We start from the raw sequence: 13,129 nt of genomic DNA on the forward strand, positions 1-13,129 counted from the left end.
AGCAATCTGATCCTGCACTTTTCATTGTACAAAGATTTTTAATTACTAATTTAATCCCTTTATTTATTGTAGATCTGCTCAGTTTTATATTGAATCAATTTAAGTAATGTGTGTTCTACAGATTTGTTCATTTTATCTGGATTTTTGCTTTGTTAGCATACAAATCTGTTCATAGTTTGTAGTGTCTGTTAACCTTTTTTACTTCTGGTTGGTTTTATCAAGTTACTTTTTTCTTTCTTGATTTTGGTAATTAAAGTCTTCTCTCTAGTTTTTTATTGATCATTTTCCTAAAGATTTGTCAATTTTATGATTTTTTTTTCATAAAATAACTTTGAGTTTTGTTTGTATACCTTGTTTTTTTGTTCTTGTTTTGTTGATTCCAGCCTAATTTTTATCATTGTTTTCTTTCTGCTTGCTCTGTGTTGGCTTATTCTTTTCTGTAGTTTCTTAAAATGGAAGTAGACTATTGGTTGGAGATCTTTCTTCTTCTTTATTACTGCCCCCTTTTGTGTCAAATGGATATTTTCTCCTTTGCTTTTGAAATGCTCTTGTAGAAGTAATTTTTTAATGGTTACTCTGGGGACTGTAATTAATATCATAAGTTAAAACAATCCTGTTCGTATTAATGCTAACTTAATTTCAGTATCATTTAAAAAATGTTGTTTCTTTATAGCACCTTTCCTTCCTACTCCTTTGTGCTATTTGTCATTCATATTATACCTTTGTATATTACATGCCCATTAACATGTATTTGTTATTGTTTTATGCAGTTGTAAAAAAAAGGTTAAGAAGAAGAATACATTTATATTTTTATACTATCTTTTTTACTTATTTGTGTAGTTAGGTTTATGGATGTTCTTGATGGATTTGAATTATCTTTGAAGTGCCCTTTTAGTTCCGTTTGAAGTTCTACTTTTAGCATTTCTTGTTAGAGCAGATTAACTAGAGACAAATTCTCCTTTTTTGTTATTAATCTGTGAACATCTCAATTTCTTCATTCTTGAAGGATAGTTTTGCTAGATAATAGAATTCTTGGTGATGGTCTTTTTGTTTTACTATTATTAATATGCCATCCCATTGCTTTCTCATGTCTTATCAGATCTTAATCTCATTGAGGATCCCTAACACATGATTAGTTGTTTCTCTCCTGCTGATCTCAAGATTTTCTTTAGTTTCCAACAGTTTATTGTATCTAGATGTGAATACCTTTGAATTTACCTTACTTGGAGTTTGTGTGCTTTTTGGATATGCAGATATATTTTTTAAAAAAATCAAATTTGAAAAGTTTTCAGTTATTATTACTTAATATTCTTTTTTTCCTTTCTCTCATTTTTTCCTTCTGGAACTTTTATTTGTATCTTGGTATGCATAGTAGATCTCTATAAGGACTTTTGGGTTTTGCTCATTTTTCTTTCTGTTCCTTACATGAGGTAATCTCAACTGACCTTTAACTTCTCTTTAATGATATTCTAGTTTTAACCCTAACATTGTCTTCATTCTTTAATTTTTTAAGACAGGGTTTCTTTTAGTTCTTCAGACATATTTAAAATAGGTGATTTAAAGTCTTATCTAGTAAATCTGAAGTCTTCCTCAGCAACAGTTTCTTCTGCCTACTTTTTTTGTGTGTGTGTGCATAGGTTATACTTGAATTTTTTTCATTTCATCTTTCATAAAGTTTTGTTGTTGAAAATTGGACTTTAAATAATATAGTGTAGCAGCTGTGGAGATCCAGATTCTTCCCTCATCCACAGGTTTTTTTTTTTTTTTCCAACAACTTTCCTGAACTAATTCTGTAATTTCTTTATTCATCCTTTGTGAACACTGAAATGACTGCTTGGTTAGGTTAGTGATCAGCTAATTATTTGAGAGACATTTCTGTAAATGCCTGGAAATAATAAATCTTCTCACTTTTGTGTGTTGGGGACTTGTTGTCATTATTCTGGCAGGCAGTTTACAACTCAATTTGTTTCCTTTTGTGCACAGTCTCAGTGTAAGCCAGAGGTAAGAGGTAGGGCCTTAAAAAGTCTTTGCTGGGTATGTTTTTAGCCCTCTACTTGTGTATAGCTAGATTCACAGGAATATTTTGGAAGTTTTCAAAACCTCCTATAGACATCTGTATTGGTTTGCTTAGGCTGCCAAACCATACCAAACAAACTGAGTGACTTAAGTTACATATAGTAATTTTCTCATGGTTTTGGAAGCTAGATATTCTAGAGCATGTTCTGGCAACATTGGTTTCTGATAAGAGCTCCTTTCTAGATTTGCACATATTGCCTCTTGCTATGTTTTCACAAGGCCATTCCTTAATGCATATGTGTGGAAAGAGAGTAAGCAAGGTCTCTGTGATCTCCTCTTAGAGGTATACTAATCCTGTTGAGTTAGGGCTCCAACCTTATAGCCTCATTTAATCTTAATTACTTCCATAGAATCCCTATTTTCAAATACAACACTGGGGATTAGGATGTCAACATATGAATTTTGAGGGGCATTATAAGCATTTTGTCTAACAACATTCTATCCTCTAGTATTTCTTTTTAAGGTTTTTTTTCTATCTGCTGCTTGTTTGTTCCAACTGTCATCTTAGGCAGACTCAGTGTTAAAATGATTACTGCTAATTATTTTCTTTTTTTTTTTTTGTATTTTTTTTAAAAGAGAGAGAGAAGGAGAGAGAGAGTGAGAGAGAGAGAGAGTGAGAGAGAGAGAATTTTTAGTATTTATTTTTTAGTTTTCAGCGGACACAACATCTTTGTTTTTGTATGTGGTGCTGAGGATTGGAACCGGGCCGCATGCATGCCAGGCGAGCGCGCTACCGCTTGAGCCACATCCCCAGCCCCACTGCTAATTATTTTCAATAAAGGAAAATGTTGGTCTCATTAGGGAAGCTTTGAGTTAGGTCAAATAAAGACAAGTTATTCTAGTTGAATTTTAAGGGAAGAGCTGACAGGTCAAAATATTGATAGTTCTTTGATAATATTACTTCATAACCACTTTTGTTTTCTCCAGCAGCTACTAGGCTGCTCATTTTCACGGTAATTGTGGATCTATTGGTTTTCAGTCCAGGTTGAGTATCATTTATCCAAAATGTTTGGGACTGTATGTGCTCTTTATTTATAGTCTCAAAATTTTTGGAATATTTCTGTATTGTAATGAGTTATCTTTTGAGATGGGACCAAAATCTAAACCTAAAATTCACTTATGTTTTGATCATACCTATTACAGATAGCCTGAAAATAACTTTACACAATGTTTTTAGTCTGTTTCTGTTTTGACTGTGACCTGTCTCATGAGGTCATGTGTGGTATTTTCAACTTTTGGTCCCTTATAAGTACTCAAAAAGATTTGGATTTTGGATTTTGAATAGGGATGCTTAACCTGTTATACCATGTAGAAAAGGAGAGGAGGGATTGAATAGGAAAAGCTACAATATCCCAAATGTCACTGTTCTTGGAAAAAATTCAGTCACTTTTCTTGAATAAACATACCCCCAAATTACTGCAAGCCTTTGATTTCTAGATAAAGTTGATTTAGATAATTATTGGGAGTCTTCTCATTGCTTTTATGGAGGAAAGGATTTCTAAAAGTTCTTAGATTATCATTCACAATGACCTTCCCTCCTCCATTTTTAAAATCCATTTGCTATTCCTTCCTATTCCTTTTTTTCCTCCTATGTTGTTAGATTATTTTTTCTTTTTCTTCCTTCCCCTTTTCTCCCTGTTTCTGTTGTTACTTGGCTGTCGCCTAGGAGCATTTTATAGACTATTGGTAGTATTTAGACAGGGTCTTGCTAAGTTGCTGAGGGTCTTGATTCGTTGTTGAGGCTAGCCTTGAACTTGGAATCTTCCTTGCCTCAGCCTCCTGAGTTTCTGGTATTATAGGCTTGCATCACTGCACCTGGCAGGTGTTTTTAAAAGTGTTGTTAAATGATAAATTTATTTTAAATATGAGCAGAGATTTGACTTTCTCTAACAACATAGGAGATTGTAAACAAGTCAGCTATTTGGTAGCCTTCTAGTAGTAGTTGAACATTTTATGGTCTCATGTGAGCCAAGGCATTTTGGTGTATTTTTTCAGCTTTCAACCTAAAACTTTGAAATATTTCAATCTATTTACTTTTTATTTTAATTCTTATTCCAACGTGTGGAAAGTAATCATGTTTCTCTTTCCTAATGTCTTATTTACATCACTTTTTCTCCTAGGAAGGTATAATTGTTATAGCTTAACAGAGTAATGCTTGTTTTCTTTTTCTTTTTAGAATGTCAAAATGTGGATTTTATTTGTAGTGTTCTTGTGGTAGCTGATCAGCTTCTTATAACTCGATTGAAAGAGATTTGTGAAGTAGCATTAACTGAAAAACGTGAGTAATTTTAAATTAGAATATTAATATGTTTTCAGATTGACGAATAACTATGACTCTTTATGTTTACAGTAAAATACTTCATTTTTTTGTTCCTTTAAAAGTGTCAAAACTTTATTACATGTATAAGTATATTCTTATCTCAGAAATATGTGATAATATGCATATCTTTGAATTGAAATATGATGTTAATTTTTATTGCAATGTCATAAAATCATAAATAATAATGTCATTTATTTTGGAATTTCAGGAATAAGAATTTGAAAGCTAAATTTTCTTTTTTTGCTACTTTGCTGGTCTTGGGTATAGTTTTTAGCTATTCATTTTCTACTGAAGGTGGAAGTTTTACATGATTCTTCCATTAATGTATCTCAACCAATTTCATCTCTCAAACTTTTTTCTATCCATTATTTCAGTTAATTTCATGACTTTTCCTGAATACTCCAACTTTGAAATTCCAAATTATTTGTAATTTGTCCCTTATGCCCAGATTCTTTAGCTATCAAAGCTGATTACATTTCCCTCACCTTTTGATTCTCACTGTCACTATGCTAGTTGAGGTCACTGTTAATCATCCCTTCTGTGTAGTATTCTAGTAGTCTTTAAAATGCTTCTCTCCCTTCTACTTTCTTTAATCTTTGTATAGAAAGTAACAATGTTTTTTCTTTGTTTAGATATTTTTAATTGCTTTCTCTAGAATGCAGATTGAATTTTCTTAGCCTGATATGCAAGATTTTATTACTTTCTAAAATCTTGTATTTGTTTTGCTTTATTGATGCTTTGGTAGTATGGAGGTAGTTAAATTTTTCTACTTTGTACTTGCTAGGAGTTTTCTTAGCCTTGTTGTTCTTATTTGTTCACTTTCCTTGAGCACCGTGGACCATCTTCTCCTTGGTTATAAAAAAAGAGAACAATAGCCTTGATCTTTTTTTAATAGTAAGAAAAGAAAAAACATTAAAATAAAGAACACAACATATAGTAGGTATAAGATATACATATAGGTGATATTTTCACTTGTTCAGTTGACTTTCCTGAACTTCCTTGGCTATTCTGCATAGTTTCCTTTATTAATTCTTTAATACTCCTAGAACCTAGCAAAAGAAGTGTTCCATAGAAGTTTGGTCTTTGATTATTGGTCAATCTTTGTTCCCAAATAAATAATTTTAGGGAAGTTTTTATATGATCCAATTTTATTATTTATGAGAGATGTGAGATGTTTTTATCATTAGCTGAAAGGTTAGTCCGGTAAGGTAGAGACCTTTATTGACTGCCATTTCAATTTTTGAGAGTATAACAGAGAAAGAATTAAAAAAGCATGGAAGAGGCCATGTGTAGAAAGCACTTGTGTTCATGTGTTGGCTGCGGATCAGGGTAACTAAGAAAAAGATAGAGAAGTTCAGGAAGCTAACGTTATATGCTACATAGGTAGAATATCTTAGCAAAATAGGGTTCTTCATACATCAAGTTCCTAGCATTATAACTATCCAGAGTCTTTCACAGAATATATTAAATTCAGCACTAGCATGAATAAGGTAAGATTTAGATGCATTTTCTAAATGTATACATATATTCTGATAGATTAATCAACTTAGTGCATTTTACAGAATTATTTCGTCAGTTCCTCTTAGTCTTAATATCATTTTTACTTTTATAGAAGACAGAATGACTACTCTGCTATGCAAATGAAAAGGAAAGTTGTTCATTAGTGAAAGTTAATAATAAAAAATTATTTGGTGGAAGATTGTCAATTCTTATATATTTGCTTTTTGGTGGCACCCAGTGTTTCTTTTATATTTTGTTTTGCTTAAAATTTTCATTTGTGTGTGTTTTTCCTTATAACCAATCTTTTGAAATTACTTTTGCATATTTGGGTGGAAGTTAAATTCTGTATTTTGCCCCAGAAAAAATTTTTGTATTTTTGGTAAAACAGAATAACCATTGTTTCCTTTGTTTTGAATGTTGAAAGCTTACAAACTTAAGTGTATTTATTTGTTTGTAGTAGCATGCCTTTCATGTAATTTTGTAAATCTTTTCTTTCTTTGTAGTTACCCTTAAGAATGCTGCTATGCTTCTGGAATTTGCGGCATTGTATAATGCTGAACAATTGAAACTGTCTTGTTTACAGTTCATAGGACTGAATATGGCAGCTTTACTAGAAGCAAGGTTAGTTCTGTGTACATATTCTATGACTTTTGCAAAAATGGGTGTTTATATATAATAGTAGATATGTTAGTAATTTAAAAGTGAATAATAATATTTACTTGGAAATTTGAAGTAAACAAATTTGAAAATGCTAATGAGTTAGGAGTCAACATTTTTGAATTAGGGGGATTTGGAAATTTGTCAACTTTTTAGCAATTTTTTATTGAAAAAAATTAATATTTTTTAAAAAATACAAGGTCAAAATATTTTTTTTCTTATTATAAAAATCAGTAATGGGGAAAATGAAGCTTTTCCTAGGGAACATAGTTACTTAAGTTTAGAAGCCATATTTTTAGTTTTAGTTTAAAGCTTTATCATCTAGTTTCAATAGTACTGATAATAAAAACTAATACTTAGTGTCTCCTGTGTACTAGGAAGTTTTCCAAATGTGTTACATAGATTAATTCATTTTATTTTCACAAAAATCTTATAAGTAGATTTTGTTAATATCCTTAAGTTGCAAAAGCGAAAACAAAGGCAATATTTTTTCTTTTATTTTTGGGAAAGAATTGAAAATTTAGATGTATATACTTGTTATAAATGATTTCAACTTTTTAATGACTTAGTTTTCAAACTCAGAATGATCTTAAATTAATTCAAAATCATGATTAATGAAACATTCTAAAACATGATTGAAATACAGTGTTTTGGTTTATGGAAGCACATCACAAAGAGATTATTAACAATTTCCCGGTAGGGTTCAGTTTAGAGAAAATTCTTTTGCTATTTCAGTTTTTATTAGTTTGTGGAAAATGCTTTTGAATGCACATTAATGTTTTGAGATACTAGACAATGTCATTTTAAAATGCATTTGATATCCAAGTGTCAGAACCTAGCTAGAGTTTCAAGCTAAATTTAATTCCATTGCTGACATTACATTAGTAGTTCTCTTCATAGCAGTTTATTAATCTGTATCTCCAAATTAAGCTCATTCTGTTTGTCAACCAAAAAAAAATATATATATATATAACATACATCAACTCTGTCTAAATTATTATATTGGAAAATGGTGTCAATATCTTTCAGCTATTTCAGCTACTAGGTTAAGACAGATGTGTCAACTGAGCCACTTAAGGACAATACCTGCTATGGTGATATCTCTACTTACATAACTTAACATGAGGAGATGCACACCTTGCATTAAAACAAAGATTTGTGCAAAATTAACTGTTCTTTGTCAAACATGTATTTGCTAGAAATATAAATAGTATGTGAAGAGATTTAGGAAACTGAGGGCTGCACCAGAATTGACTTAGCATCACAGATTAATGCATTGTATATCTCCAAAGTGTTGACAACTGATAGGGTATATACAAGTTATTTATTTCTGATTGTAGAAAAAAATTTTTTTAAAAGAGTGTTTGTATTAGAATGTAAACTTTGATTTAAATTTTCACTGCTATCTTAAAATACCTGTTTGAAACTTGAGAGGTCCTTGAGATTTGTCTTAAGCAAAAGTGAGTTGCTCAGATTATACAGTTAATTGGTATAAGTGATAATTCTTGATAGAATGGATTCTATCAATATAGTACTCCTTTTGTAGTTAATTATAATTTCTGGAAAATGAAGGTTGTAAAATGAGTATTTGCTATTTTGTAGTGATAGAAACGATTCTTTGTACATTTATTCATAACAGTTACTTGAGATTTATTGATATTTGTATAATATGTTTGTTGTTTACTTAAGATATATAATACATAACTGCACCCATTTCCAAAAAGAATCTGTAGAGGCTAGTACATATAAAGCTTGAAAAATAACTTTATTACTTATTTGGCGATATGTAGATGTACTTGGTAAGTATTAAGTCATTTGAGTCTTAAGATAAAATTATACTTCCTATCTTTTAGGTCTCTTGATGTTTTAAGTGATGATGTTTTGAAGGATCTTTCTGTATTTTACAGAAAAATGGTAAGATTTATGTTTTTCCATCGAAGATTTTAGTGGCTGTAATATTACCATCTAAAACAGTATATTAGGTTACACTTCTTAATGAAATAATTTTCTAAGTAATTCTCTTTAGGATCTTTTAGAAATATTGAAAAGAAACCAGTCAGAACTTCTGGAAGTAAAAGACATAGTCAATCAAATTAAAAATTTACTTGAAAGCATCACCAACAGTTTAGATTGCATAGAAAATAGAACTTCAGCACTTGAAGACAGAACCTCAAGCCTGAAGAAAGGATACTTGAATTTGAGTAGAATACCATAAAGGGAAAAAAAAAAAAAAGAACACGATCCGAACACACAGGAGATTTGGGACAACATCAAGAGACCAAACCTGAGAATCACTGGGTTAATGGAGAACATGGAGATACAAGCTAAAGGCCTTAAGAACATTATTAATGAGGTAGTCACAGAAGACTTTCCCAATATCAGAAAGGAGATAGACATCCACATACAAGAAACAAACAGAACCCCAAAAAGACCTGATGAAGAGAAGTTCTCCAAGATGCGTCATAATTAGAATGCCTACCATAATATTAAAAGCTACAAGAGAGAAACATCAGTTCACATTTAGAGGCAAACTAAGAAGGCTCACTTCTGACTTCTCATCTCATTCCAGGAGGGTTTGGAATGAGATATTCCAAACTCTAAAAACAATTATCAATTGAGTTTGCTATACTCCGAATAACTCCCTTTCATATTCAGTGGGTAAATAAAATTTTCCATTACAAGGATAAACTAAAAGAATTCATGACAACCAAGCCAGCACTACATAGAATTCTCCAAGGTAAACTGCTCATAGAGAAAGCCAAAACAAATCCTAAAACTCCCAAATAGATGATGATTAATAGAAGACTAATCATCTAAATGAGAATCAAGATAGAATTAAACGTAAGAAGAAGTCAAAATGGCAATAAACCACATATCCATAATAAGAGTGAATATAAATGGTTTCAACACCTTAATTAAAATATATAGGTTAGCAGAATGGGTCAAAAAGCAAGAGCCAACTGTATGCTGTCTACAACAGACTTACAGGTAAAAGGATGAAAAAGATATTGTATGTGAATGGAGTTTGTAAACAAGTTAGAGTAGCTAGGCTCCTATTTTAAAAGATGCAAAAATTAATCAAAGGAGACACAGGGGCTGATAATGGGAATAAGCCAGTAAGAAGATATAACAATAATATGTATATGTACGCCAAATGTCAATACACTCAATTATATTAAAAAATGCTTGATATTAAATTCTTGATAGACCCTAATATAATAATATTGGTTGTTTCATTACATTCCTGTTACCAATAGACAGGTCATCAAAGCATAAAATCAATAAAGATGTATCCAACCTAAGTACTACTATAAATCAAATGGACCTAGTAGATATCTACAGAATATTTCACCCCCAAACAGCTGAATTTGCCTTCTCAGCAGCTCATAGAATATTTTCCAAAATAGACCATATTCTAGGTTACAATATAAGTCTTAGCAAATACAAAGAAATTGATTTAATCTTATGCATCCTGTCAGAACCTAATGGAATGAAACTAGAGATCAACAGCAAGAAAAATAATAGAAAACACATAAACACATGGAGATTAAACAATACTATTTTAAGTGAAGAATGGATAGAAGAAGAAATAAGAGGAGAAATTCTTATAAACAAATAAAAACAAAATACAACATGTCGAAATATCTGGGACAATATGAAACTGGTATCAAGAGGAAAATTTATTGCATTGAATGCCTACATCATAAAAATTAAGAGTCCAATAATAAGCATATGTACTACCTTAAGAAAAAACAAACCTCCAAATCAATAAAAGATAAGAAATAATATAAATCAGAGCAGAAATTAATGAAATCAGGCATAAAAGAATAATACACAGGATCAATGCAAAAAATAATTGCTTCTTCAAAAAGATAAATAAGATTGATAAACTCTTAGCCAAACTAACCTAAAGAAAGAAAATACTCAAATCAACAAAATTAGAGATGAAAAAAGAGATATCACCACATGCACATCTGAAATTCAAAGGATCATTGGAAACTTGAAAATTTATACTCCAATAAACTGAAAAATCTAGAAGACATTGACAGATTTCTAGGCACTTATGACCTACCCAGATTGAATCAAGTAATGAAATTGAAACTGCAATTAAAAGCCTATCAAAAAAGAAAAGCACAGGGCCAGTTGCATTCTCAGCAGAGTTCCACCAGATCTTTAAAGAGGAGCTAACACTGGAGTTTCTCAAATTGTTCCATGAAATTGAAAGAGAAGGAACATTGCTGATTACATTCTGTGATGGTAATACAACCCTCATAATAAAATTAAAGACACATTTAGGAAAGAACCACAGATCTATCTCCCTGATGAACACAAATGCAAAAATCCTTAATTAAATATCAGGAAACTGCATTCAAAAACATATTAATAGGATAATATACCATGACTAAGTGGGCTTCATTCCAAGGTTGCAAGTTTACTTCAACACATGCAAATTAATATAATTCACTGCATAAATAGAATTTAGGACAAGAACCATACTATCATCTTAATAAACACAGGAAAGGTCTTTGATAAAATACAGCTACCATTCATGTAAAAAATACTGGAGAAACTAGGGATAGAAGGAAGGTACTTACCTAACATTATAAAAGCCATATATGATAAACCCAAAGCCAACAGTATACTGAATGGAGAAGAACTAAAGGTTTTCCTCTAAAATCAGGAATAAGACCAAGATGTCCACTCTCACCATTTCTATTTAATATAATACTTGAACCTCTAGCCAGAGCAATCCGTCAAGGGAAGGATATTAAAGATAAAAAAATAGGAAAAGAGGAAGTCAAACTGTCACTGTTTGCTGATAACATGATAGTATATATAGAAGACCCAAAAAAAGTCCACAAGACTCCTAGAGCTGATAAATGAATTTAGCAGAGTAGCAGGATACCAGATCAGCACTGAAATCAGTAGCTTTTCTATACTCCCAACAGTGACTCAGTGGAGAAAGAAATCAGGAAAATCATCCCCTTAACGTTATCCTAAAAAATAAAAACACAAAAATCTAGGAATTAATGAAAACTATAGAACACTGAAGAAAGAAATTGAAGACCTCAGAAGGTGTTCTCAGATAGGCAGAATTAATATTGTCAAGATGGTCATACTTCCAAAAGTATAGATTCAATGTCAATCCCACAAAATACCAGTGACATTTCTCACAGAACTAGAAAAAATAATCCTTAAATTTATTTGGAAGAATAAGAGACTGAGAATAGCCAAAGGAATTGTGAATAAGAAAGGTGGTACAGGAGGCATCACAATACCCCATCTCAAATTATACTATAGAGCTGTAGTAGCAAAAAAACGGCATAGTATCGCCATTGAGGTAGATATGAAGTCCAGTGGAATAGAAGACTCAGAAACAAATCCACATATAGCCATCTGATACTTGACAAAAAACATATGTTGGAGAAAAGATAGCCATTTAGACAAATGATACTGTGAAAACTGGATATTTATATGTAGAGAAATGAAATTAAATCCCTATCTTTCTTTTTGCTTTACGATTCTTAATACACACATATACCACAATTTTTCATATAGCTGTTTATGTATATAAAGTATGTTGACACTAAATCCCTATCTTTCATTTGGCACAAATCAAAATATTTCCAAGACTAAGGAATTAGATCAGAAACTGTGGAACTGCCAGAAGAAAACATAGGGTCTAAGCACTCCATCATATAGATGCAGGCACTGATTTCCCCAACAAGACCCCTAAAGCTTAATGAATAAAACCAAGAATTAATAAGTGGGATGTCATCTAATTAAAAGCTTCTGCGCAGCAAAGAAGATAATTAAGAGAGTGAAGCAAGAGCCTATAGAATGGAAAAAGTCTTTGCCAGCTACTAACTCTGACAGGGGATTAATATCTAGAATATATAAAGAACTCAAACAGCCCAGTGCTAATAAAAGCAAATAACCCAGTCAATAAATAATCAAAAGAACTAAACAGAAATTTCTCAAAAGAAGAAACACAAATGGCCAACAAATACATGGAAAAAATGTTCTTATTTAGCAATCAAGGAGATGCAAATCAAACCTACACTAAGGTTTCATCTTACTGTAGGCAGAATGGCAATTATCAAGAACATGAATGATAATAAATGTTGGTAAGGTTGTGGGGGGAAAAGGTACACTCATACATTATTGGTGAGACTGCACATTAGTATAATTTGGAAAGTATTATGGATATTCCTCAAAAAATTGGGAATGGAACCACCATATTACCCAGCTATCCCAATCCTCAGTATTTATTCAAATGCACAAAAAGCAACTACTGTGGTGATATGGATACTAAATGTTTATAGCAACAGGCAATTTATGGAATCAACCCAGATGCCTGTTAATAGATGAATGGTTGAAGAAAATATGGCATATTTACACAGTGGAATTCCCAAAATGAAGAATAAAATAGCATTACTAGCATTTGCTAGTAAGTGGATAGAAATGAAGAAAACCATGCTAAGCGAAATAAGCTAGACTCAGAAAATCAAGGGTTTAATGTTTTCTCTCGTGGACGCTAAAGCAAAATGAGGAAAAGAAGGCAGTGGGGTAGGA

The 13,129-nt window shown here is 31.4% G+C and overlaps 1 protein-coding gene across 3 annotated transcripts in view; it reads left to right on the top strand.

The window, feature by feature from the left end:
• Positions 1 to 13,129, top strand: part of Ibtk (inhibitor of Bruton tyrosine kinase) — an 81,293-nt gene that overhangs the window by 35,612 nt on the left and 32,552 nt on the right. For all 3 annotated transcript variants that reach the window (XM_071613242.1, XM_027928274.2, XM_071613241.1), the window contains exons 17-19: positions 4,253 to 4,354; positions 6,400 to 6,517; positions 8,407 to 8,467. In XM_071613242.1, the coding sequence (XP_071469343.1) occupies positions 4,253 to 4,354; positions 6,400 to 6,517; positions 8,407 to 8,467 (281 nt within the window). The remainder of the gene's footprint in view (positions 1 to 4,252; positions 4,355 to 6,399; positions 6,518 to 8,406; positions 8,468 to 13,129) is intronic.

The sequence above is a fragment of the Marmota flaviventris genome, chromosome 6 (assembly GCF_047511675.1).
Source record: "Marmota flaviventris isolate mMarFla1 chromosome 6, mMarFla1.hap1, whole genome shotgun sequence".
Lineage (NCBI taxonomy): Eukaryota > Metazoa > Chordata > Mammalia > Rodentia > Sciuridae > Marmota > Marmota flaviventris.